Source organism: Heterodontus francisci, unplaced genomic scaffold (genome assembly GCF_036365525.1).
Source record: "Heterodontus francisci isolate sHetFra1 unplaced genomic scaffold, sHetFra1.hap1 HAP1_SCAFFOLD_772, whole genome shotgun sequence".
In the NCBI taxonomy this organism is placed as follows: Eukaryota; Metazoa; Chordata; class Chondrichthyes; order Heterodontiformes; family Heterodontidae; genus Heterodontus; species Heterodontus francisci.
In genome coordinates, this window is record NW_027141483.1 from 293,346 (window position 1) to 312,615 (window position 19,270).

General features: G+C 46.4%; 1 protein-coding gene across 3 annotated transcripts in view; it reads left to right on the plus strand.

Moving 5' to 3' along the window:
- The window catches only part of LOC137363814 (arf-GAP with coiled-coil, ANK repeat and PH domain-containing protein 2-like), a 67,884-nt gene that overhangs the window by 32,607 nt on the left and 16,007 nt on the right, over positions 1-19,270 (plus strand). For 2 of the 3 annotated variants that reach the window (XM_068027370.1, XM_068027372.1), the window contains exon 3: positions 18,405-18,542. In XM_068027370.1, coding sequence (XP_067883471.1) covers positions 18,405-18,542 — 138 coding nt within the window. The remainder of the gene's footprint in view (positions 1-18,404; positions 18,543-19,270) is intronic. The other variant, XM_068027371.1, reaches the window with a different exon arrangement.

Genomic DNA, 19,270 nt, shown 5'->3' on the forward strand with positions numbered 1-19,270 from the left:
TGAGGAGTGTGTTTTATATCAGTGTTACAGTGAGGAGTGTTGGTTATATCAGAGTGTTACAGTGAGGAGTGTGGGTTATATCAGAGTTACAGTGAGGAGTGTTGGTTATATCAGAGTTACAGTGAGGAGTGTTGGTTATATCAGAGTTACAGTGAGGAGTGTTGGTTATATCAGAGTTACAGTGAGGGGTGTGGGATATATCAGTGTTACAGTGAGGAGTTTGGGTTATATCAGTGTTCCAGTGAGGGGTGTGGGATATATCAGTGTGTTACAGTAAGGGGTGTGGGATATATCAATGTTACAGTGAGGGGTGTGGCATATATCAGAGTGTTACAGTGAGGGGTGTGGGATATATCTGTGTGTTACAGTGAGGGGTGTGGGATATATCTGTGTGTTACAGTGAGGGGTGTGGGATATATCTGTGTGTTACAGTGAGGGGTGTGGGATATATCTGTGTGTTACAGTGAGGGGTGTGGGATATATCTGTGTGTTACAGTGAGGGGTGTGGGATATATCAGTGTTACGGTAAGGGGTGTGGGATGTATCAGAGTGTTGCAGTGAGGGGTGTGGGATATATCATTGTTGCAGTGAGGGGTGTGAGATATATCAGTGTTACAGTGAGGGGTGTGGGATATATCATTGTTACAGTGAGGGGTGTGGGTTATATCAGTGTTACAGTGAGGAGTGTGGGATTTATCAATGTTAAAGTGAGGGGTGTGGGTTATATCAGTGTTACAGTGAGGGGTGTGGGATATATCAGTGTGTTGCAGTGAGGGGTGTGGGTAATATCAGTGTGTTGCAGTGAGGGGTGTGGGTAATATCAGTGTTACAGTGAGTGGTGTGGGATATATCAGTGTTACAGTGAGGGGTGTGGGTTATATCAGTGTTACAGTGAGGGGTGTGGGATATATCAGTGTGTTACAGTGAGGAGTGTGGGATACATCAGAGTTACAGTGAGGAGTGTGGGATACATCAGAGTTACAGTGAGGGGTGTGGGTTATATCAGTGTTACAGTGAGGGGTGTGGGTTACATCAGTGTTACAGTGAGGGGTGTGGGATATATCAGTGTATTGCAGTGAGGGGTGTGGGTAATATCAGTGTTACAGTGAGTGGTGTGGGATATATCAGTGTTACAGTGAGGGGTGTGGGTTACATCAGTGTTACAGTGAGGGGTGTGTGATATATCAGTGTGTTACAGTGAGGGGTGTGGGATACATCAGAGTTACAGTGAGGAGTGTGGGATACATCAGAGTTACAGTGAGGAGTGTGGGTTATATCAGTGTTGCAGTGAGGGGTGTGGGTTATATCAGTGTTGCAGTGAGGGGTGTGGGTTATATCAGAGTTACAGTGCGGAGTGTGGGATATATCAGAGTTACAGTGCGGAGTGTGGGATATATCAGAGTTACAGTGCGGAGTGTGGGATATATCAGAGTTACAGTGCGGAGTGTGGGATATATCAGAGTTACAGTGCGGAGTGTGGGATATATCAGAGTTACAGTGCGGAGTGTGGGATATATCAGAGTTACAGTGCGGAGTGTGGGATATATCAGAGTTACAGTGCGGAGTGTGGGATATATCAGAGTTACAGTGCGGAGTGTGGGATATATCAGAGTTACAGTGAGGAGTGTGGGATATATCAGAGTTACAGTGAGGAGTGTGGGATATAGCAGAGTTACAGTGAGGAGTGTGGGATATAGCAGAGTTACAGTGAGGAGTGTGGGATGTATCAGAGTTACAGTGAGGAGTGTGTTTTATATCAGTGTTACAGTGAGGAGTGTTGGTTATATCAGAGTGTTACAGTGAGGAGTGTGGGTTATATCAGAGTTACAGTGAGGAGTGTTGGTTATATCAGAGTTACAGTGAGGAGTGTTGGTTATATCAGAGTTACAGTGAGGAGTGTTGGTTATATCAGAGTTACAGTGAGGAGTGTTGGTTATATCAGAGTTACAGTGAGGAGTGTGGGTTACATCAGAGTTACAGTGAGGAGTGTTGGTTATATCAGAGTTACAGTGAGGAGTCTGGGATATATCAGTGTTGCAGTGAGGAGTCTGGGATATATCAGTGTTGCAGTGAGGGGTGTGGTATATATCAGTGTTACAGTGAGGGGTGTGGGATATATCAGTGTGTTGCAGTGAGGGGTGTGGGTTATCTCAGTGTTCCAGTGAGGGGTGTGGGATATATCAGTGTTGCAGTGAGGGGCGTGGTATATATCAGTGTTACAGTGAGGGGTGTGGGTTATATCAGTGTGACAGTGAGGGGTGAGGGATATATCAGTGTTACAATGAGGGGTGTGGGATATATCAGTGTTACAGTGAAGGGTGTGGGATATATCAGTTATCCAGTGAGGGGTGTGGGATATATCAGTGTTTCAGTGAGGGGTGTGGGATGTATCAGTGTTACAATGAGGGGTGTGGGATATATCAGTTATCCAGTGTGGGGTGTGGGATATATCAGTGTTACAGTGAGGGGTGTGGGATGTATCAGTGTTACAATGAGGGGTGTGGGATATATCAGTGTTACAGTGAGGGGTGTGGGATATATCAGTGTTACAGTGAGGGGTGTGGGATGTATCAGTGTTACAATGAGGGGTGTGGGATGTATCAGTGTTACAGTGAGGGGTGTGGGATATATCAGTGTTACAATGAGGGGTGTGGGATATATCAGTGTGACAGTGAGGGGTGTGGGATGTTCTAGTGTTACAATGAGGGGTGTGGGATATATCAGTGTGACAGTGAGGGGTGTGGGATGTATCAGTGTGACAGGGGTGTGGGATGTATCAGTGTTTGCAATGAGGGGTGTGGGATATATCTGTGTTACAATGAGGGGTGTGGGATATATCTGTGTTACAATGAGGGGTGTGGGATATATCAGTGTTACAGTGAGGGGTGTGGGATGTATCAGTGTTACAATGAGGGGTGTGGGATATATCTGTGTGTTACAGTGAGGGGTGTGGGATATATCTGTGTGTTACAGTGAGGGGTGTGGGATATATCTGTGTGTTCCAGTGAGGGGTGTGGGATATATCTGTGTGTGACAGTGAGGGGTGTGGGATATATCAGTGTTAAGGTAAGGGGTGTGGGATGTATCAGAGTGTTACAGTGAGGGGTGTGCGATATATCATTGTTGCAGTGAGGGGTGTGGGATGTATCAGAGTGTTACAGTGAGGGGTGTGGGATATATCATTGTTGCAGTGAGGGGTGTGGGATATATCATTGTGACAGTGAGGGGTGTGGGATTTATCAGTGTATTGCAGTGAGGGGTGTGGGTAATATCAGTGTTACAGTGAGTGGTGTGGGATATATCAGTGTTACAGTGAGGAGTGTGGGTTACATCAGTGTTACAGTGAGGGGTGTGGGATATATCAGTGTATTGCAGTGAGGGGTGTGGGTAATATCAGTGTTACAGTGAGGGGTGTGGGATATATCAGTGTTACAGTGAGGGGTGTGGGATATATCAGTGTTACAGTGAGGGGTGTGGGTTATGTCAGAGTTACAGTGAGGAGTGTGGGTTATATCAGTGTTGCAGTGAGGGGTGTGGGTTATATCAGTGTTGCAGTGCGGAGTGTGGGATATATCAGAGTTACAGTGCGGAGTGTGGGATATATCAGAGTTACAGTGCGGAGTGTGGGATATATCAGAGTTACAGTGCGGAGTGTGGGATATATCAGAGTTACAGTGCGGAGTGTGGGATATATCAGAGTTACAGTGCGGAGTGTGGGATATATCAGAGTTACAGTGCGGAGTGTGGGATATATCAGAGTTACAGTGCGGAGTGTGGGATAAATCAGAGTTACAGTGCGGAGTGTGGGATATATCAGAGTTACAGTGCGGAGTGTGGGATATATCAGAGTTACAGTGCGGAGTGTGGGATATATCAGAGTTACAGTGCGGAGTGTGGGATATATCAGACTTACAGTGCGGAGTGTGGGATATATCAGAGTTACAGTGCGGAGTGTGGGATATATCAGAGTTACAGCGCGGAGTGTGGGATATAGCAGAGTTACAGCGAGGAGTGTGGGATATAGCAGAGTTACAGTGAGGAGTGTGGGATATAGCAGAGTTACAGTGAGGAGTGTGGGATATGGCAGAGTTGCAGTGAGGAGTGTGGGATGTATCAGAGTTACAGTGAGGAGTGTGTTTTATATCAGTGTTACAGTGAGGAGTGTTGGTTATATCAGAGTGTTACAGTGAGGAGTGTGTTTTATATCAGTGTTACAGTGAGGAGTGTTGGTTATATCAGAGTGTTACAGTGAGGAGTGTGGGTTATATCAGAGTTACAGTGAGGAGTGTTGGTTATATCAGAGTTACAGTGAGGAGTGTTGGTTATATCAGAGTTACAGTGAGGAGTGTTGGTTATATCAGAGTTACAGTGAGGGGTGTGGGATATATCAGTGTTACAGTGAGGAGTTTGGGTTATATCAGTGTTCCAGTGAGGGGTGTGGGATATATCAGTGTGTTACAGTAAGGGGTGTGGGATATATCAATGTTACAGTGAGGGGTGTGGCATATATCAGAGTGTTACAGTGAGGGGTGTGGGATATATCTGTGTGTTACAGTGAGGGGTGTGGGATATATCTGTGTGTTACAGTGAGGGGTGTGGGATATATCTGTGTGTTACAGTGAGGGGTGTGGGATATATCTGTGTGTTACAGTGAGGGGTGTGGGATATATCTGTGTGTTACAGTGAGGGGTGTGGGATATATCAGTGTTACGGTAAGGGGTGTGGGATGTATCAGAGTGTTGCAGTGAGGGGTGTGGGATATATCATTGTTGCAGTGAGGGGTGTGAGATATATCAGTGTTACAGTGAGGGGTGTGGGATATATCATTGTTACAGTGAGGGGTGTGGGTTATATCAGTGTTACAGTGAGGAGTGTGGGATTTATCAATGTTAAAGTGAGGGGTGTGGGTTATATCAGTGTTACAGTGAGGGGTGTGGGATATATCAGTGTGTTGCAGTGAGGGGTGAGGGTAATATCAGTGTGTTGCAGTGAGGGGTGTGGGTAATATCAGTGTTACAGTGAGTGGTGTGGGATATATCAGTGTTACAGTGAGGGGTGTGGGTTATATCAGTGTTACAGTGAGGGGTGTGGGATATATCAGTGTGTTACAGTGAGGAGTGTGGGATACATCAGAGTTACAGTGAGGAGTGTGGGATACATCAGAGTTACAGTGAGGGGTGTGGGTTATATCAGTGTTACAGTGAGGGGTGTGGGTTACATCAGTGTTACAGTGAGGGGTGTGGGATATATCAGTGTATTGCAGTGAGGGGTGTGGGTAATATCAGTGTTACAGTGAGTGGTGTGGGATATATCAGTGTTACAGTGAGGGGTGTGGGTTACATCAGTGTTACAGTGAGGGGTGTGGGATATATCAGTGTATTGCAGTGAGGGGTGTGGGTAATATCAGTGTTACAGTGAGTGGTGTGGGATATATCAGTGTTACAGTGAGGGGTGTGGGTTACATCAGTGTTACAGTGAGGGGTGTGTGATATATCAGTGTGTTACAGTGAGGGGTGTGGGATACATCAGAGTTACAGTGAGGAGTGTGGGATACATCAGAGTTACAGTGAGGAGTGTGGGTTATATCAGTGTTGCAGTGAGGGGTGTGGGTTATATCAGTGTTGCAGTGAGGGGTGTGGGTTATATCAGAGTTACAGTGCGGAGTGTGGGATATATCAGAGTTACAGTGCGGAGTGTGGGATATATCAGAGTTACAGTGCGGAGTGTGGGATATATCAGAGTTACAGTGCGGAGTGTGGGATATATCAGAGTTACAGTGCGGAGTGTGGGATATATCAGAGTTACAGTGCGGAGTGTGGGATATATCAGAGTTACAGTGCGGAGTGTGGGATATATCAGAGTTACAGTGCGGAGTGTGGGATATATCAGAGTTACAGTGCGGAGTGTGGGATATATCAGAGTTACAGTGCGGAGTGTGGGATATAGCAGAGTTACAGTGAGGAGTGTGGGATATAGCAGAGTTACAGTGAGGAGTGTGGGATATAGCAGAGTTACAGTGAGGAGTGTGGGATGTATCAGAGTTACAGTGAGGAGTGTGTTTTATATCAGTGTTACAGTGAGGAGTGTTGGTTATATCAGAGTGTTACAGTGAGGAGTGTGGGTTATATCAGAGTTACAGTGAGGAGTGTTGGTTATATCAGAGTTACAGTGAGGAGTGTTGGTTATATCAGAGTTACAGTGAGGAGTGTTGGTTATATCAGAGTTACAGTGAGGAGTGTTGGTTATATCAGAGTTACAGTGAGGAGTGTGGGTTACATCAGAGTTACAGTGAGGAGTGTTGGTTATATCAGAGTTACAGTGAGGAGTCTGGGATATATCAGTGTTGCAGTGAGGAGTCTGGGATATATCAGTGTTGCAGTGAGGGGTGTGGTATATATCAGTGTTACAGTGAGGGGTGTGGGATATATCAGTGTGTTGCAGTGAGGGGTGTGGGTTATCTCAGTGTTCCAGTGAGGGGTGTGGGATATATCAGTGTTGCAGGGAGGGGCGTGGTATATATCAGTGTTACAGTGAGGGGTGTGGGTTATATCAGTGTGACAGTGAGGGGTGAGGGATATATCAGTGTTACAATGAGGGGTGTGGGATATATCAGTGTTACAGTGAGGGGTGTGGGATATATCAGTGTTACAGTGAAGGGTGTGGGATATATCAGTTATCCAGTGAGGGGTGTGGGATATATCAGTGTTTCAGTGAGGGGTGTGGGATGTATCAGTGTTACAATGAGGGGTGTGGGATATATCAGTTATCCAGTGTGGGGTGTGGGATATATCAGTGTTACAGTGAGGGGTGTGGGATGTATCAGTGTTACAATGAGGGGTGTGGGATATATCAGTGTTACAGTGAGGGGTGTGGGATATATCAGTGTTACAGTGAGGGGTGTGGGATGTATCAGTGTTACAATGAGGGGTGTGGGATGTATCAGTGTTACAGTGAGGGGTGTGGGATATATCAGTGTTACAATGAGGGGTGTGGGATATATCAGTGTGACAGTGAGGGGTGTGGGATGTTCTAGTGTTACAATGAGGGGTGTGGGATATATCAGTGTGACAGTGAGGGGTGTGGGATGTATCAGTGTGACAGGGGTGTGGGATGTATCAGTGTTACCATGAGGGGTGTGGGATGTATCAGTGTTTGCAATGAGGGGTGTGGGATATATCTGTGTTACAATGAGGGGTGTGGGATATATCTGTGTTACAATGAGGGGTGTGGGATATATCAGTGTTACAGTGAGGGGTGTGGGATGTATCAGTGTTACAATGAGGGGTGTGGGATATATCTGTGTGTTACAGTGAGGGGTGTGGGATATATCTGTGTGTTACAGTGAGGGGTGTGGGATATATCTGTGTGTTCCAGTGAGGGGTGTGGGATATATCTGTGTGTGACAGTGAGGGGTGTGGGATATATCAGTGTTAAGGTAAGGGGTGTGGGATGTATCAGAGTGTTACAGTGAGGGGTGTGCGATATATCATTGTTGCAGTGAGGGGTGTGGGATGTATCAGAGTGTTACAGTGAGGGGTGTGGGGTATATCATTGTTGCAGTGAGGGGTGTGGGATATATCATTGTGACAGTGAGGGGTGTGGGATTTATCAGTGTATTGCAGTGAGGGGTGTGGGTAATATCAGTGTTACAGTGAGTGGTGTGGGATATATCAGTGTTACAGTGAGGAGTGTGGGTTACATCAGTGTTACAGTGAGGGGTGTGGGATATATCAGTGTATTGCAGTGAGGGGTGTGGGTAATATCAGTGTTACAGTGAGGGGTGTGGGATATATCAGTGTCACAGTGAGGGGTGTGGGTTACATCAGTGTTACAGTGAGGGGTGTGGGATATATCAGTGTGTTACAGTGAGGGGTGTGGGATACATCAGAGTTACAGTGAGGAGTGTGGGATACATCAGAGTAACAGTGAGGAGTGTGGGTTATGTCAGAGTTACAGTGAGGTGTGTGGGATATATCAGAGTTACAGTGAGGAGTGTGGGTTATATCAGTGTTGCAGTGAGGGGTGTGGGTTATATCAGTGTTGCAGTGAGGAGTGTGGGATATATCAGAGTTACAGTGTGGAGTGTGGGATATATCAGAGTTACAGTGTGGAGTGTGGGATATATCAGAGTTACAGTGAGGAGTGTGGGTTATATCAGAGTTACAGTGAGGAGTGTGGGATATATCAGAGTTACAGTGTGGAGTGAGGGATATATCAGAGTTACAGTGCGGAGTGTGGGATATATCAGAGTTACAGTGTGGAGTGTGGGATATAGCAGAGTTACAGTGCGGAGTGTGGGATATAGCAGAGTTACAGTGCGTAGTGTGGGATATAGCAGAGTTACAGTGAGGAGTGTGGGATATAGCAGAGTTACAGTGAGGAGTGTGGGATGTATCAGAGTTACAGTGAGGAGTGTGTTTTATATCAGTGTTACAGTGAGGGGTGTGGGTTATATCAGCGTTGCAGTGAGGAGTGTTGGTTATATCAGAGTGTTACAGTGAGGAGTGTGGGTTATATCAGAGTTACAGTGAGGAGTGTTGGTTATATCAGAGTTACAGTGAGGAGTGTTGGTTATATCAGAGTTACAGTGAGGAGTGTTGGTTATATCAGAGTTACAGTGAGGAGTGTTGGTTATATCAGAGTTACAGTGAGGAGTGTGGGTTACATCAGAGTTACAGTGAGGAGTGTTGGTTATATCAGAGTTACAGTGAGGAGTCTGGGATATATCAGTGTTACAGTGAGGAGTGTGGGATATGGCAGAGTTGCAGTGAGGAGTGTGGGATGTATCAGAGTTACAGTGAGGAGTGTGTTTTATATCAGTGTTACAGTGAGGAGTGTTGGTTATATCAGAGTGTTACAGTGAGGAGTGTGTTTTATATCAGTGTTACAGTGAGGAGTGTTGGTTATATCAGAGTGTTACAGTGAGGAGTGTGGGTTATATCAGAGTTACAGTGAGGAGTGTTGGTTATATCAGAGTTACAGTGAGGAGTGTTGGTTATATCAGAGTTACAGTGAGGAGTGTTGGTTATATCAGAGTTACAGTGAGGGGTGTGGGATATATCAGTGTTACAGTGAGGAGTTTGGGTTATATCAGTGTTCCAGTGAGGGGTGTGGGATATATCAATGTGTTACAGTAAGGGGTGTGGGATATATCAATGTTACAGTGAGGGGTGTGGCATATATCAGAGTGTTACAGTGAGGGGTGTGGGATATATCTGTGTGTTACAGTGAGGGGTGTGGGATATATCTGTGTGTTACAGTGAGGGGTGTGGGATATATCTGTGTGTTACAGTGAGGGGTGTGGGATATATCTGTGTGTTACAGTGAGGGGTGTGGGATATATCTGTGTGTTACAGTGAGGGGTGTGGGATATATCAGTGTTACGGTAAGGGGTGTGGGATGTATCAGAGTGTTGCAGTGAGGGGTGTGGGATATATCATTGTTGCAGTGAGGGGTGTGAGATATATCAGTGTTACAGTGAGGGGTGTGGGATATATCATTGTTACAGTGAGGGGTGTGGGTTATATCAGTGTTACAGTGAGGAGTGTGGGATTTATCAATGTTAAAGTGAGGGGTGTGGGTTATATCAGTGTTACAGTGAGGGGTGTGGGATATATCAGTGTGTTGCAGTGAGGGGTGTGGGTAATATCAGTGTGTTGCAGTGAGGGGTGTGGGTAATATCAGTGTTACAGTGAGTGGTGTGGGATATATCAGTGTTACAGTGAGGGGTGTGGGTTATATCAGTGTTACAGTGAGGGGTGTGGGATATATCAGTGTGTTACAGTGAGGAGTGTGGGATACATCAGAGTTACAGTGAGGAGTGTGGGATACATCAGAGTTACAGTGAGGGGTGTGGGTTATATCAGTGTTACAGTGAGGGGTGTGGGTTACATCAGTGTTACAGTGAGGGGTGTGGGATATATCAGTGTATTGCTGTGAGGGGTGTGGGTAATATCAGTGTTACAGTGAGTGGTGTGGGATATATCAGTGTTACAGTGAGGGGTGTGGGTTACATCAGTGTTACAGTGAGGGGTGTGGGATATATCAGTGTATTGCAGTGAGGGGTGTGGGTAATATCAGTGTTACAGTGAGTGGTGTGGGATATATCAGTGTTACAGTGAGGGGTGTGGGTTACATCAGTGTTACAGTGAGGGGTGTGTGATATATCAGTGTGTTACAGTGAGGGGTGTGGGATACATCAGAGTTACAGTGAGGAGTGTGGGATACATCAGAGTTACAGTGAGGAGTGTGGGTTATATCAGTGTTGCAGTGAGGGGTGTGGGTTATATCAGTGTTGCAGTGAGGGGTGTGGGTTATATCAGAGTTACAGTGCGGAGTGTGGGATATATCAGAGTTACAGTGCGGAGTGTGGGATATATCAGAGTTACAGTGCGGAGTGTGGGATATATCAGAGTTACAGTGCGGAGTGTGGGATATATCAGAGTTACAGTGCGGAGTGTGGGATATATCAGAGTTACAGTGCGGAGTGTGGGATATATCAGAGTTACAGTGCGGAGTGTGGGATATATCAGAGTTACAGTGCGGAGTGTGGGATATATCAGAGTTACAGTGCGGAGTGTGGGATATATCAGAGTTACAGTGCGGAGTGTGGGATATAGCAGAGTTACAGTGAGGAGTGTGGGATATAGCAGAGTTACAGTGAGGAGTGTGGGATATAGCAGAGTTACAGTGAGGAGTGTGGGATGTATCAGAGTTACAGTGAGGAGTGTGTTTTATATCAGTGTTACAGTGAGGAGTGTTGGTTATATCAGAGTGTTACAGTGAGGAGTGTGGGTTATATCAGAGTTACAGTGAGGAGTGTTGGTTATATCAGAGTTACAGTGAGGAGTGTTGGTTATATCAGAGTTACAGTGAGGAGTGTTGGTTATATCAGAGTTACAGTGAGGAGTGTTGGTTATATCAGAGTTACAGTGAGGAGTGTGGGTTACATCAGAGTTACAGTGAGGAGTGTTGGTTATATCAGAGTTACAGTGAGGAGTCTGGGATATATCAGTGTTGCAGTGAGGAGTCTGGGATATATCAGTGTTGCAGTGAGGGGTGTGGTATATATCAGTGTTACAGTGAGGGGTGTGGGATATATCAGTGTGTTGCAGTGAGGGGTGTGGGTTATCTCAGTGTTCCAGTGAGGGGTGTGGGATATATCAGTGTTGCAGTGAGGGGCGTGGTATATATCAGTGTTACAGTGAGGGGTGTGGGTTATATCAGTGTGACAGTGAGGGGTGAGGGATATATCAGTGTTACAATGAGGGGTGTGGGATATATCAGTGTTACAGTGAGGGGTGTGGGATATATCAGTGTTACAGTGAAGGGTGTGGGATATATCAGTTATCCAGTGAGGGGTGTGGGATATATCAGTGTTTCAGTGAGGGGTGTGGGATGTATCAGTGTTACAATGAGGGGTGTGGGATATATCAGTTATCCAGTGTGGGGTGTGGGATATATCAGTGTTACAGTGAGGGGTGTGGGATGTATCAGTGTTACAATGAGGGGTGTGGGATATATCAGTGTTACAGTGAGGGGTGTGGGATATATCAGTGTTACAGTGAGGGGTGTGGGATGTATCAGTGTTACAATGAGGGGTGTGGGATGTATCAGTGTTACAGTGAGGGGTGTGGGATATATCAGTGTTACAATGAGGGGTGTGGGATATATCAGTGTGACAGTGAGGGGTGTGGGATGTTCTAGTGTTACAATGAGGGGTGTGGGATATATCAGTGTGACAGTGAGGGGTGTGGGATGTATCAGTGTGACAGGGGTGTGGGATGTATCAGTGTTACCATGAGGGGTGTGGGATGTATCAGTGTTTGCAATGAGGGGTGTGGGATATATCTGTGTTACAATGAGGGGTGTGGGATATATCTGTGTTACAATGAGGGGTGTGGGATATATCAGTGTTACAGTGAGGGGTGTGGGATGTATCAGTGTTACAATGAGGGGTGTGGGATATATCTGTGTGTTACAGTGAGGGGTGTGGGATATATCTGTGTGTTACAGTGAGGGGTGTGGGATATATCTGTGTGTTCCAGTGAGGGGTGTGGGATATATCTGTGTGTGACAGTGAGGGGTGTGGGATATATCAGTGTTAAGGTAAGGGGTGTGGGATGTATCAGAGTGTTACAGTGAGGGGTGTGCGATATATCATTGTTGCAGTGAGGGGTGTGGGATGTATCAGAGTGTTACAGTGAGGGGTGTGGGATATATCATTGTTGCAGTGAGGGGTGTGGGATATATCATTGTGACAGTGAGGGGTGTGGGATTTATCAGTGTATTGCAGTGAGGGGTGTGGGTAATATCAGTGTTACAGTGAGTGGTGTGGGATATATCAGTGTTACAGTGAGGAGTGTGGGTTACATCAGTGTTACAGTGAGGGGTGTGGGATATATCAGTGTATTGCAGTGAGGGGTGTGGGTAATATCAGTGTTACAGTGAGGGGTGTGGGATATATCAGTGTCACAGTGAGGGGTGTGGGTTACATCAGTGTTACAGTGAGGGGTGTGGGATATATCAGTGTGTTACAGTGAGGGGTGTGGGATACATCAGAGTTACAGTGAGGAGTGTGGGATACATCAGAGTAACAGTGAGGAGTGTGGGTTATGTCAGAGTTACAGTGAGGTGTGTGGGATATATCAGAGTTACAGTGAGGAGTGTGGGTTATATCAGTGTTGCAGTGAGGGGTGTGGGTTATATCAGTGTTGCAGTGAGGAGTGTGGGATATATCAGAGTTACAGTGTGGAGTGAGGGATATATCAGAGTTACAGTGCGGAGTGTGGGATATATCAGAGTTACAGTGTGGAGTGTGGGATATAGCAGAGTTACAGTGCGGAGTGTGGGATATAGCAGAGTTACAGTGCGTAGTGTGGGATATAGCAGAGTTACAGTGAGGAGTGTGGGATATAGCAGAGTTACAGTGAGGAGTGTGGGATGTATCAGAGTTACAGTGAGGAGTGTGTTTTATATCAGTGTTACAGTGAGGGGTGTGGGTTATATCAGCGTTGCAGTGAGGAGTGTTGGTTATATCAGAGTGTTACAGTGAGGAGTGTGGGTTATATCAGAGTTACAGTGAGGAGTGTTGGTTATATCAGAGTTACAGTGAGGAGTGTTGGTTATATCAGAGTTACAGTGAGGAGTGTTGGTTATATCAGAGTTACAGTGAGGAGTGTGGGTTACATCAGAGTTACAGTGAGGAGTGTTGGTTATATCAGAGTTACAGTGAGGAGTGTTGGTTATATCAGAGTTACAGTGAGGAGTGTTGGTTATATCAGAGTTACAGTGAGGAGTGTGGGTTACATCAGAGTTACAGTGAGGAGTGTTGGTTATATCAGAGTTACAGTGAGGAGTCTGGGATATATCAGTGTTGCAGTGAGGAGTCTGGGATATATCAGTGTTGCAGTGAGGGGTGTGGTATATATCAGTGTTACAGTGAGGGGTGTGGGATATATCAGTGTGTTGCAGTGAGGGGTGTGGGATATATCAGTGTTACAGTGAGGAGTGTGGGATATATCAGTGTTACAGTGAGGGGTGTGGGATATATCAGTGTTACAGTGAGGGGTGTGGGATCTATCAGTGTTCCAGTGAGGGGTGTGGGATATATCAGTGTTGCAGTGAGGGGCGTGGTATATATCAGTGTTGCAGTAAGGGGTGTGGGATATATCAGAGTGTTACAGTGAGGGGTGTGGGTTATATCAGTGTGACAGTGAGGGGTGAGGGATATATCAGTGTTACAATGAGGGGTGTGGGATATATCAGTGTTACAGTGAGGGGTGTGGGATATATCAGTTATCCAGTGAGGGGTGTGGGATATATCAGTGTTTCAGTGAGGGGTGTGGGATGTATCAGTGTTACAATGAGGGGTGTGGGATATATCAGTTATCCAGTGAGGGGTGTGGGATATATCAGTGTTACAGTGAGGGGTGTGGGATGTATCAGTGTTACAATGAGGGGTGTGGGATATCTCAGTTTTACAATGAGGGGTGTAGGATATATCAGTTATCCAGTGAGGGGTGTGGGATATATCAGTGTTGCAGTGAGGGGTGTGGGATGTATCAGTGTTGCAATGAGGGGTGTGGGATATATCAGTGTTACAATAAGGGGTGTGGGATATATCAGTGTTACAGTGAGGGGTGTGGGATAGATCAGTGTTACAATGAGGGGTGTGGGATGTATCAGTGAGACAATGAGGGGTGTGGGATGTATTAGTGTTGCAATGAGAGGTGTGGGATATATCAGTTATCCAGTGAGGGGTGTGAGATATATCAGTGTTGCAGTGAGGGGTGTCGGTTATATCAGTGTTACAATGAGGGGTGTGCGATATATCAGTGTTGCAGTGAGGGGTGTGGGTTATATCAGTGTTACAGTGAGGGGTATGTGATATATCAGTGTTACAGTGAGGGGTGTGGGTTATATCAGTGTTACAATGAGGGGTGTGGGATATATCAGTGTTACAGTGAGGGGTGTGGGTTATATCAGTGTTACAGTGAGGTTTGTGGGATATATCAGTTATCCAGTGAGGGGTGTGGGATGTATCAGTGTTACAATGAGGGGTGTGGGATGTATCAGTGTTACAGTGAGGGGTGTGGGTTATATCAGTGTTCCAGTGAGGGTTGTGGGATATATCAGAGTGTTACAGTGAGGGGTGTGGGATAGATCAGTGTTACAGTGAGGGGTGTGGGATATATCAATGTTACAGTGAGGGGTGTGGGATATATCAGAGTGTTACAGTGAGGGGTGTGGGATATATCAGTGTGTTACAGTGAGGGGTGTGGGATAAATCAGTGTAACAGTGAGGGGTGTGGGATGTATCAGTGTTGCAGTGAAAAGTGTGGGATATATCAGTGTTGCAGTGAGGAGTGTGGGATAAATCAGTGTTACAGTGAGGAGTGTGGGATAAATCAGTGTTACAGTGAGGAGTGTGGGATAAATCAGTGTTACAGTGAGGAGTGTGGGATAAATCAGTGTTACAGTGAGGAGTGTGGGATAAATCAGTGTTACAGTGAGGAGTGTGGGATAAATCAGTGTTACAGTGAGGAGTGTGGGATAAATCAGTGTTACAGTGAGGAGTGTGGGATATATCAGTGTTACAGTGAGGAGTGTGGGATATATCAGTGTTACAGTGAGGAGTGTGGGATAAATCAGTGTTACAGTGAGGAGTGTGGGATATATCAGTGTTACAGTGAGGAGTGTGGGATAAATCAGTGTTACAGTGAGGAGTGTGGGATAAATCAGTGTTTCAGTGAGGAGTGTGGGATAAATCAGTGTTACAGTGAGGAGTGTGGGATATATCAGTGTTACCGTGAGGGGCGTGGGATATATCAGTGTTCCAGTGAGGAGTGTGGGATAAATCAGTGTTACAGTGAGGAGTGTGGGATATATCAGTGTTACCGTGAGGGGCGTGGGATATATCAGTGTGACAGTGAGAGGTGTGGGATATATCAGTGTTACAGTGAGGGGTGTGGGATATATCAATGTTGCAGTGAGGGGCGTGGGATATATCAGAGTTCCAGTGAGGAGTGTGCGATATATCAGTGTTTCAGTGAGGGGTGTGGGATATATCAGTGTTACAGTGAGGGGTGTGGGATATATCAGAGTATTACAGTTAGGGGTGTGGGATATATCAGTGTGACAGTGAGGGGTGTGGGATATATCAGTGTGACAGTGAGGGGTGTGGGTTATATCAGTGTTGCAGTGAGGGATGTGGGATATATGAGTGTGTTGCAGTGAGAGGTGTGGCTTATATCAGAGTTACAGTGAGGAGTGTGGGTTATATCAGTGTTACAGTGAGGAGTGTGGGTTATATCAGAGTTACAGTGAGGAGTGTGGCTTATATCAGAGTTACAGTGAGGAGTGTGGCTTATATCAGAGTTACAGTGAGGAGTGTGGCTTATATCAGAGTTACAGTGAGGAGTGTGGCTTATATCAGAGTTACAGTGAGGAGTGTGGCTTATATCAGAGTTACAGTGAGGAGTGTGGCTTATATCAGAGTTACAGTGAGGAGTGTGGCTTATATCAGAGTTACAGTGAGGAGTGTGGCTTATATCAGAGTTACAGTGAGGAGTGTGGCTTATATCAGAGTTACAGTGAGGAGTGTGGCTTATATCAGAGTTACAGTGAGGAGTGTGGCTTATATCAGAGTTACAGTGAGGAGTGTGGCTTATATCAGAGTTACAGTGAGGTGTGTGGCTTATATCAGAGTTACAGTGAGGAGTGTGGCTTATATCAGAGTTACAGTGAGGAGTGTGGCTTATATCAGAGTTACAGTGAGGAGTGTGGCTTATATCAGAGTTACAGTGAGGAGTGTGGCTTATATCAGAGTTACAGTGAGGAGTGTGGCTTATATCAGAGTTACAGTGAGGAGTGTGGCTTATATCAGAGTTACAGTGAGGAGTGTGGCTTATATCAGAGTTACAGTGAGGAGTGTGGCTTATATCAGAGTTACAGTGAGGAGTGTGGCTTGTATCAGAGTTACAGTGAGGAGTGTGGCTTATATCAGAGTTACAGTGAGGAGTGTGGCTTATATCAGAGTTACAGTGAGGAGTGTGGCTTATATCAGAGTTACAGTGAGGAGTGTGGGTTATGTCAGAGTTACACTGAGGAGTGTGGCTTATGTCAGAGTTACAGTGAGGAGTGTGGCTTATGTCAGAGTTACAGTGAGGAGTGTGGCTTATGTCAGAGTTGCAGTGAGGAGTGTGGCTTATGTCAGAGTTACAGTAAGGAGTGTGGCTTATGTCAGAGTTACAGTGAGGAGTGTGGCATATATCAGAGTTACAGTGAGGAGTGTGGGATATATCAGTGTTACAGTGAGGGGTGTGGGATATATCAGTGTTCCAGTGAGGAGTGTGGGATATATCAGTGTTACAGTGAGGGGTGTGGGTTATATCAGAGTTACAGTGAGGAGTGTGGCTTATGTCAGAGTTACAGTGAGGAGTGTGGCTTATGTCAGAGTTACAGTGAGGAGTGTGGCTTATGTCAGAGTTGCAGTGAGGAGTGTGGCTTATGTCAGAGTTACAGTGAGGAGTGTGGCTTATATCAGAGTTACAGTGAGGAGTGTGGCTTATATCAGAGTTACAGTGAGGAGTGTGGCTTATATCAGAGTTACAGTGAGGAGTGTGGCTTATATCAGAGTTACAGTGAGGAGTGTGGCTTATTTCAGAGTTACAGTGAGGTGTGTGGCTTATATCAGAGTTACAGTGAGGAGTGTGGCTTATATCAGAGTTACAGTGAGGAGTGTGGCTTATATCAGAGTTACAGTGAGGAGTGTGGCTTATATCAGAGTTACAGTGAGGAGTGTGGCTTATATCAGAGTTACAGTGAGGAGTGTGGCTTATATCAGAGTTACAGTGAGGAGTGTGGCTTATATCAGAGTTACAGTGAGGAGTGTGGCTTATATCAGAGTTACAGTGAGGAGTGTGGCTTATATCAGAGTTACAGTGAGGAGTGTGGCTTATATCAGAGTTACAGTGAGGAGTGTGGCTTATATCAGAGTTACAGTGAGGAGTGTGGCTTATATCAGTGTTCCAGTGAGGAGTGTGGGATATATCAGTGTTCCAGTGAGGGGTGTGGGATATATCAGTGTTACAGTGAGGGGTGTGGGATATATCAGTGTGACAGTGAGGGGTGTGGGATATATCAGTGTTGCAGTGAGGGGTGTGGGATATATCAGTGTTGCAGTGAGGGGTGTGGGATATATCAGTGTTACAGTGAGGGGTGTGGGATATATCAGTGTGACAGTGAGGGGTGTGGGATATATCAGTGTGACAGTGAGGGGTGTGGGATATATCAGTGTTCCAGTGAGGAGTGTGGGATATATCAGTGTGACAGTGAGGGGTGTGGGATATATCAGTGTTACAGTGAGGGGTGTGGGATATATCAGTGTTACAGTGAGGGGTGTGGGATATATCAGTGTGACAGTGAGGGGTGTGGGATATATCAGTGTTGCAGTGAGGGGTGTGGGATATATCAGTGTTACAGTGAGGGGTGTGGGATATATCAGTGTGACAGTGAGGGGTGTGGGATATATCAGTGTTGCAGTGAGGGGTGTGGGATATATCAGTGTTGCAGTGAGGGGTGTGGGATATATCAGTGTGACAGTGAGGGGTGTGGGATATATCAGTGTTACAGTGAGAGGTGTGGGATATATCAGTGTGACAGTGAGGGGTGTGGGATATATCAGTGTTACAGTGAGAGGTGTGGGATATATCAGTGTGACAGTGAGGGGTGTGGGATATATCAGTGTTACAGTGAGAGGTGTGGGATATATCAGTGTGACAGTGAGGGGTGTGGGATATATCAGTGTGACAGTGAGGGGTGTTTGATATATCGGAATAAAGCGATGGTCTGTCGTTTGAAGACCGTCTCCGGACTGTTTCTAAATTTTCTCTTGCTTTCAGATAAATGCTTTCGAGATGCAGAAGGAATTCAAAGTCGTCAACACAGTGAGTGTCATCGAGTGTGAAAGGACCGCCGTGCATTCCTGTCGTGGCCTTCCCCGTCTTCAGGACATCCCAAATCACTTCTCATCCAATGATGTACATTTGTAGTGTAGTCACTGATGTCATGCAGCAAACGCGACAGCCATTTTGGACACAGCAAGATCGCAGAGCCAGCAGTGGGATAATGATGGGGTGTTCTGTTTCTTTTGTGTTGTCGTGTGAAACGTTAATACTGGCCCCTGGTCACCAGAGAGTGCTGCACCCCCCCCCCCCGCCTCCCTCCCGCTCTTCTGCCAATAGCCGCCCTGGGATCTTTTATTTCCGCCCGAGAGGCCAGGCGGGGCCCTCGGTTTAATGTTGCGTCCAAACGACGGCACCTCTGACAGTGCGGTGTTCCCTCACTACTGACCCTCCGACAGCGCGGCGCTCCCTCACTACTGACCCTCCGACAGTGCGGTGTTCCCTCAGTACTGACCCTCCGACAGTGCGGCACTCCCTCAGTACTGACCCTCCGACAGTGCGGTGTTCCCTCAGTACTGACCCTCCGACAGTGCGGCACTCCCTCACTACTGACCCTCCGACAGTGCGGTGTTCCCTCAGTACTGACCCTCCGACAGCGCGGCACTCCCTCACTACTGACCCTCCGACAGCGCGGCGCTCCCTCACTACTGACCCTCCGACAGTGCGGTGTTCCCTCAGTACTGACCCTCCGACAGTGCAGCACTCCCTCAGTACCGACCCTCCGACAGCGCGGTGTTCCCTCACTACTGACCCTCCGACAGTGCGGCGTTCCCTCACTACTGACCCTCCGACAGTGCGGCGCT